This window comes from Maylandia zebra, linkage group LG7, assembly GCF_041146795.1.
Source record: "Maylandia zebra isolate NMK-2024a linkage group LG7, Mzebra_GT3a, whole genome shotgun sequence".
NCBI lineage: Eukaryota > Metazoa > Chordata > Actinopteri > Cichliformes > Cichlidae > Maylandia > Maylandia zebra.
In genome coordinates this window covers 50691845-50700166 of record NC_135173.1, presented here as the reverse complement: position 1 = coordinate 50700166, position 8322 = coordinate 50691845, and the positions used below count along the sequence as shown (strand labels likewise).

The 8322-nt window shown below is 38.4% G+C and overlaps 1 protein-coding gene across 1 annotated transcript; it reads right to left on the bottom strand.

The window, feature by feature from the left end:
* Positions 1-227: 227 nt before the first annotated feature.
* On the bottom strand, positions 228-7155 carry sdad1 (SDA1 domain containing 1). The gene is made up of 22 exons (XM_004549689.4): positions 6941-7155; positions 6733-6837; positions 6554-6652; positions 6345-6455; positions 5240-5311; positions 5048-5148; positions 4892-4949; positions 4567-4641; positions 4254-4355; positions 4043-4112; positions 3830-3933; positions 3527-3584; positions 3006-3064; positions 2838-2914; positions 2275-2372; positions 2112-2188; positions 1637-1766; positions 1457-1548; positions 1136-1317; positions 873-957; positions 546-707; positions 228-450 (listed from the first exon to the last, which is right to left on the bottom strand). The coding sequence occupies exons 1-22, from the start codon at positions 7028-7030 to the stop codon at positions 403-405; spliced, it is 2055 nt and encodes a 684-aa protein (XP_004549746.1). The 5' UTR covers positions 7031-7155; the 3' UTR covers positions 228-402.
* Between the last annotated feature and the right edge of the window lie 1167 nt (positions 7156-8322).

Here is an 8322-nt window from a genome sequence, read left to right as displayed (position 1 = left end):
ACACAAGCAAACATGGAGAGGCATGGCTTAAAAATATGCAACAGTGTTCCAGCAGATAGTATCAAAACTAAGAGCGCTGTGTTTAATGTAGTTAAATAGAACAGTACAAAAACAGAGAACACTCGGTCAGCGCTTGTATTCTGACATACCAGATATTTACATTTAACTTAATATTAAAAGTATATAGTGAATAAAAATGACAACCAACTCAAGTAAAACACATCACACAATTATCAAAGATCATTTATTTCGGAAAATGAGTAAATTATGCTGTTTATCCACAGAAAAAAAATACATGTTAAAGTGTGTTTTACAGTCCAATTAAAGGATCTACGTTTTTTATTTAGATTTTTTTTTAAACACAAAGTTTAGCAAGCAACTACAACACAATGTCCTTTTCTGCTACTTGTACTGCTTCTTCTTCTTCAGGAGAGCCTCTCGTAAAGCAATCTAGATTAAAAGACACATAAAAAACATTTCCAGGTGAAATGCCAAAGTAGTTTCTTGTTTATATACACATTTGTAAAAAGGCATGTGTGACTTACCTGTTTCTCTCTGAAGGAGCGTTTGCCTTTAGTCCTGACGTTCTGACTGTGCCTCATCATCATGAAGTTCTTATTTCTCCTCTTCTCCTTGTTGCTGCTGCTAGCGTGTGGGTTTAGCTTGGTCCGCTTCTTGACAAACTCCTTCCTGTCCGTCCGTCCCGCCTAGAAAATCAAACACATCATTAGGCCAGAATGCTAACAATAAATCAGGCTTACACTTCTGAAATGCACTGAGAGTTTCTTAAACTCCCCAGAGTCAGTGTTTCATATGCATGAACTGATTTTTCATTTAAACAAATGTGCACATTTCCATCACAATTTATTCACCATTGCTGTTGCCAGTCGTGTTTCCTTGTCCGCTTTTGGTTTCTTGTGCAGTCTCTCAATATCTCTCAACGTCAGCAGCTCTCCTCTGGGAAAAAAATAAATAAGATGACCGTCATTCTCAACAAGCTAATCAGCACAAAGGCCCACATGCTAAATTCAAGAGACCGTGAACCTGAGAGTAAAACTGTTTTGCACAAACTATTAAGATTTCAATAAAATACATTTCATTTTATGAATGTTTAAGGTTCATTTCATGCCCTTACTTGTCTCGCTCGTCATCACTGTCCACATTTTTCCTCTTCTTGCCTGGTGCAGCATTGACCTCTTTGGCCATCTGGACCAGACTGATCTTCTTGAAGTCATCTTGGGTGAGGAGCCTGCTGGCGCTGACCGCCGCTGCCTTGGCTTTTCTTTCCTCAGCTGTCATGCTTTGAAGCTTCTCTGCCTGATTAACAACAAAAAACAAACATGAAAAACCAGAACAGTTTTATAAATATATACCTTTTTTTCCTACCATGAAATAGTATGAATAATGAGGTTTTAGCAATCTGTCAAGCTATGTTTGTTCATTTTTTTAAACTCACCACTTCTCCTGTATCTTCATCAGATGAGTGGTGAACGTCCACCCACTCCCCATCTTCATCATCATCACTAATACTGGCACTCTCCCAGCCGTCTGTTATATAAAACAATACAAATATATTATTCACACATTCTGTACGTACGCAGAGAGCGCGCAGGCGGATGTTACAACAGTGGCCGACCTTCATCGTCCTCTCCCTCTTTGTTCTCCTCCTCCACCTCCAGGACCTCGGCTCCGGGGATATAGTCTTTAGCCTCCAGCTGTCCGTAGTCTTTGATCTTGGCCTCTGCCGATGCCTCAGTGGGTCTCCCCTGAATGACGAGTAGGGTTTATACTTACAGATGTGTAGCTTCAACTATTCTAGGAACTGGAAAACATTTATATTGACCCAGGTAACAAGAATGGGCTGATCTCCATCTTTTATCTCCTTTGTACTTCTTGAACGTTCAGAACAATTTTATGGTTTATTAACATTCATTTTACATTAGATTTTCAAATGTGCTGCCACTACTTGACTACTTAAGAAAACATAGCACCCCACAATTCACTCAAATGTTCATAAAATAGATTTTTTTCCTCATTTTACTGCAAATCGGAAGGCAAATCATCATTTTTGAAAATGTTTTGAAGTTCATATAGAGTTCTATGAAGCTCACCCTATCCTTTCTGTGCAGCATCTGTGGATTAAGACTCCTGAACAACTGGATAAGTCCTCTGGCAGACATCATTACATCTGAAAATGAAGGCAGTGTACATCATGTGAACATGAATACAGACTTCAACACAATCACAAAAACCTGAAATAGACCAATTACTTACTCTTGTCTTTGTGGGTCTTGTATTGGGACAGGTCCTGCAGAAGGTCCTCGTTGATGGCGAGCGGACAGCGTGCTGCCACCTCCCTGATGGCATTGAGACTGAAACATAAACGAAAAAGTCAGTTTTATTATAAAAGTATAGAGTAAAACTAAAGAGGTAGCTACAAAAACCCTGTATGAACACTTGCTGGGCACCTAACAGACTTCTCATTGATGAAAATATCTAATCAACCGATCACATGTCTGCAACTCAACTCATTTAAGTACATCGTCATGACAATGAGTTCACTGTATTGAAATGGCACCAGATCTCATTCCAACAGAGCACCTTTGGAGTGTGGCGGAACAGGAGATTTGCTTAACTGATGTGCAGCTGATAAATCTGCAGCAACCATTTGACGCTGTCGTGTCAGGTAGGAAAATCTAGAGCTCCTTCCTGAATCTGTGCCACGATTACACAGAGGTGTACCTAATAAAATGGCTGGTCGGTGTATGTTATAGGTTTAGCTTGACTCATTTTTCAATTCACCACATCTTTTGAGTATCGTATAAAGACCTACTTACCCCACAGTCATGACCTCTCCAGAGTTTCTCTCTGTCACAAAGTTGTTGGCGATTGTCATGATCACAGGTTCAATGATCTGCAGCAGAACAGTGTTAAACAGGAAGAGCAGTGTGAAACTACTGTGTTAAACCAGCTTAAAACGACTGAGTAAATAGGAGTAAATGTACCTCAGGGGGAACGAGCTGGTGGGAGGCCTGAGCAGCACAGAGAAGAATCTTTGTCACATCTGCAAAGATGCTGGTTAGAAAAGTCTCATGGACAAATGATTTCTCATGAAAATTCTAATTTAAATGTAAATAATAATAATAGCTTAGTTAGTACTGCTATGTATCAATTTAGATTGTTTTGAGGTGGGTTGCTGAGTTTTGGAGATATCAGGAATGTTTTTTTTAAAACTAAACTACACCACCACACCAGAAGGACCCAGTTAAGAAAGTTCCACTAAGAAAGGACACTGATGTTTATATCCCATCTAGCTGGTGGACACTGGGAGATGAACTTTTTGCTCTCAGGTAACACAGTACAAAGAGACACTGCTGATGAGGTATCACTCACTAAAACAAGAGCCAATTATTTCCATTTTATTCAAGAGAAGGCAGCAGACATCCCCAAACCTGGGTCTAGATGAATAAACAGCAGTACAGGACAGAAAAGAGCATCTGTTTCTTTAGCTGTGAGTTCTTTTTACCTCTCTGGTGAGGCTGAAGAAACCTCTGGATGAAAGGGTAGAAATTAAAGAGGAAGAGCTATAAAAGAAAAAGAACACCAAGTGTTTACTCGCCAGAAGAAGAAAGAAGAAAAAACAATGCATACGTTACTCATGCCTCAACAGCTGCGATTTAAATGTGGAGTTCAATAAAAGCCAGTACATGTTTTACCAGACCCGACACACAGGACTGAAGGGTGCATTTAAAACTGCGTTAATCTGACTTGAATAAACTCATTTACGAAAGAACAAAAAAAACCCCCAAAAAACAGATGAGTCACCGACCTCGTGGATTCCAACCAGTCGGGATATGAGCTCCATCATCATGATCTTAACCTCGAAGCGCTCCTTTGAGTCTTCCAGCTGCTTTAAGAGCTTCTCTGAGAAATCTAAAGAAAAAAAATAGATTTTATACAGTTCTATGAACGGAAGCCTAAATGACCTCGAGGCAAATTCTGTGTGTTCCATTTGCTGCAGTGATGCTGAACAATTAGATACCTTGAGGGTCGTGAATAAGGTGAACTGCAGAGAAATTAAAAACTTCTGCTTTCTTCTTCTTTTTATGTTTCTAAGAGAAAATGCGAGGATAAAGAGTTAAAACAATTCATCCTAGCACAGCAGTAAATCATCTCTCAGTACTGTCCTGTTAACCATCTTAAAGTTACACAATTGGAATTAGAAACAGTCCCTTCAGGTAAAACAGTGGCACCTTGAGGACTTTCATAGCCTTTTCCAGCTTCTTCTTGTTCTTGGAGGTTTTCTTGCCAGTGGAGAATTTCGCCATCAAGTCTCTCGCTGATGGCCCTTCATTCTTCACACACACACACACACACACACACACACACACACACACACACACACACACACACACACACACACACACACACTTACTGAATACTGCACAACAAATCTAAACCATATTTGTCTGTTTCAAATGCATTCTACCTTAGCATGAAAGAAAAAAAAATTCTATATTGTATCATAACATATCATACATCAAACTGTCCATCTTTGATGCTTACCTCTGATTCTGAGTCACTCTCATTTTTCTCATTTTCATCTGTTCCCAGGAAGAATTTAAGGCCTGCAACAAGGATCTAAACAAGAAGATTGCCTGGTCATAAGCACTAATGTTTCCACTTAATCAATATCATAAGCAACGTATTTTTATATATATATATATATATATATATATATATATATATATATATATATATATATATATATATATATATATATATATATATATATATATATATATATATATATACCCAATTTTGCTGTGCAAGAAACCCCACAATGACAATAAAAGCTCTAGGTCTAAGTCTTAATACCCCCAAAATATACCTTTGTCACTTTGGAGAAGCACGTAGTTGTGATAACATTAACTGTCTTGGGATCATTCCTGCAACAAAACAAAAAAAGAAAAGATGTTCAAACAAAATAATTATACATTGGCTGTAAAATAGCCGCTTTAACGTTTCCATTTCACTTTGAACCCACCATATGTTCCTTTTGTACAGCTCCACCATCACATCTAATGAGATCTTTGCTGCTATCGGATTACTGTCTCTCAGCATGGTGTACATGAAGTTCTGTAACATCTGTAACAAATGACAGCACAACGCTGTGAGTGCACACCATTTTACAAAGACTATCAAACAATATCAGGGTGCACAACAGCTGTGTACTTACTGTGTTGACCTTGTTGTTTTTATGTTTTGCGTTGATGTTTTTGATGTCTGCTACAATGTGTGTGTACAAAGTCTGAAGAGAGAAAAACATTGTTTACATGAAAGCAAAACAAACAAACAAAAATAAACAGAAGCAATCAGAAGACTGTCCCATTGGTAGGTCTGCAGAAGCTCTAACAGCAGAAAACCAGGTCCACAGATCAAAGTTATTAACTCATCACTACATAAGGCATTCACCAGTTAGCAAAATTAAACTCACTGGCCACTTCGTTAGGTACACCGAGTGAATAGCAAGACTGCTTTAGGCAACAGGAGCTCAAATAACCACTCAGTACAACCAAGGTCTGCAGAAGAGCATCACTGACTGCAGAGTACATCAAATCTTAGTACCAAATGAGTATCACAGCAGGATAACACACCATTTCACAAAACTAAAATCATCGCAAACTGGTTCCTCAAACATGACAAGTTCAGTTCACTGTACTCAAATATCATGTACAGCCACCAAATCTCAATCCAACAGAATGCAGGCTTTTTTACATTTTAAATTCCTAAGTTTTAAAAGCTTAAAACCAACTAAAGCTATCAACAGAACATGAACAAGCAGCTTTATGACTAAAACAGCTGTACTGGATTGAGTCAACCAGCCAAGTCATTCAAAATCACACTCATGTTTACAACAGCAACCTGTGGAAAATTATGAGGTCGATATTTTATTTTTATTATTGCTCTAGCATATTGTACGAATATATATGTGTATATATAGAATAACGAATCTTGGCCAACAAATGGATAAGATGCCCCAGATGGCATGTTGGCTCTCGAAATTCTTAATGTCAAGAGTTTCACTTCCTGCTTAAATCTTAAGGAAAAAACCCCCCAGCAACATAAAATAATTTCTATTATCCATATATCACGAATGGTCCTCATGCTCGGTATTGATCTAGTTTTTGGGCAAACTGTCTACATGTTTACACAGACAAAACTTTTGTTTATCTTTATAAATATCTAAACAACAGCTTCCCAGATTGCTCTCTCAAAATACTGGGAAAAAACTGTAATGTCCCTTAATTACGCTGCTGTTTGGGGAAAGAGCTTAGTCTTACCTTCCTAAGCAGCTTGTCATGACATCGCAGCAGCTCAAAGAAGAGCTCTAGGAGGCCTGAGGCATCAATCAAGTCTTTATTCCTCAGAAGGATCAGAGCTTTGCAGAAGGTCTGATAAAGACAGCAGAAATGCATATAAACCATTCAAGTCTTTAGCAAAACTAAAGTGACGGGTTCACATGAATCCTGGTGTATGAACCCAACCTCACCATTCGTAGGTCCGGCTCCAGGACTGTGTGGTAACTAAGTAATAACTCAGACAACTCTTTAGGAAACGTGGAGAGCTGCTGGGGGAAGCAGTGACCAACCTGAAGGGCAAAGAATAATTGTATTGAGACAACTTCTAAGATTCAGGACTATTCACTACACCAAAAACACACCGGGTTACCTGAGCGAGAAACATAACGAGGTCTGCAAGCTCCTTGCTCGGTTTGTCAGGCTGCAGCTTAAAGATCTGCACATTGGACTGATAGTGTCGGTACTGTTGCAGAAACTGCGGACGAAAACGAGAGGATTACATGAGCAAAAGAAGGCTCACACTTCCAAAACAACTCTACCAGCTAATGCGTTTAGCAGTCTTAGCTAACAACACTCACCTCCTCGACGTACGACTGCGGATCTCTTTTTATGAGATTCTGAAGTTGAGGCAGATTGTTTGGTAGTTTGTTGTTCTGTCGACCGGACATGGTTTAAGATTATATTATGTATGTGTTACAGAATAATGAAAAGCAGCACTTCTTACAGGGCAAGCATGGCCAATGTGTACGCTGCCATTTAATTTGAGGGGATCCAAACGTCACATCCGGCCACACTGTCGTCACTTCTGTTTTCGTCTTCGAAGAAACGCTCGTGTACAAAAGTTAAAGGGGAGAAAAATCGTTGAATTCAAAGAATGTAAAACAATGCAGAGTTTTTGTGTGATAATATTTTGATTTTATATTCATAAGCGCTCTTTATATTTTGCACCAACTTTTCTTGCATTTAAAAATCATGTAAAAAATGTTTGTATACTTGAAGACAGTTCAATAATAAATAAATAAATAAATAAATAAATAAATAAATAACGGTATGATGAAGAGAAATGTGTCCAGTAAAGTCAGAAAGCTTTCCAACGAGTTTTATATGGTGGCCCTGAGAGGCCAAACGGACTGCAACTTAAGCAAACACCAGCAATAAGAAAAATGCTGCAAAAGCACACAAAATACAACGGAAATGGGAAAAAAGAAAACAGAAATAAGAAAAACGAAAACAGAAATAGGTAAAAACAGATTTCCATAGCACAAGGGAAGTGCTTCTGGGGAGACAAGAACCAGATGGACCAGTTGCGGGAACCAAAATATGCTAAGAATTGCGGTGGGAGACACTTAAAAGAAGTGGAGGATCTATCCGTTTTGTGAAGGAAAAAAAGATGAGAGGTAAGTGTTAGCCTAACTATTAGCCTAAAAATCCATCATCAGTATTATATGAATCATGATAAAACACACCTACCATGTTTTGGGTTCCTGCAACTGGTCCTCCAGGTTTATGATGTACTTTCATTTATCTTTACTTAGTTGATTATTTCTTACCAGAATATGAATTCTAACAGTTGTCAAATGGGGCTGTAGGCTGTGGACCAAACTTCTTTTCTTTTCTTTTTTTGCCTGTCCCGATCAGAATTGGCAGTCTGAAGGCCAAGAAAGATGCCAAATGGATTTATTTTTCCAAGTGGGTCATTATGGCTTTGTCATATTGGTCCACTTGATTGATCTTTATTATCATTATTATTATTATTTATTTTATTTTAAGTTATTACAGACTGGACAGCCATGAGTGGGGGATAGGAAAGAGAGAAAGAAAGAAAGAAAGAAAGAAAGAAAGAAAGAAAGAAAGAAAGTAAGAAAGGGAAAGAAAAACAAAGGGGAAGAGGGACAGGAAGATATAGTGTGTGTCTGTGAACACACTTGTAATCATGTAACTATCTGCTAGAAGGTGTGGG

What these genes read in the sequence shown, in the direction of transcription:
- sdad1 (XM_004549689.4), bottom strand. Translation starts at nt 7,030, where the DNA reads ATGTCCGGTCGACAGAACAACAAACTACCAAACAATCTGCCTCAACTT. An exon ending in CCTTATTCACGACCCTCAAG is followed by an intron (nt 3,934 to 4,042) that starts GTATCTAATTGT and finishes TTTTTTCTTTAG; the next exon opens with ATTTCTCAGAGAAGCTCTTA. An exon ending in TCTTCAGCCTCACCAGAGAG is followed by an intron (nt 3,065 to 3,526) that starts GTAAAAAGAACT and finishes GCATCTTTGCAG; the next exon opens with ATGTGACAAAGATTCTTCTC.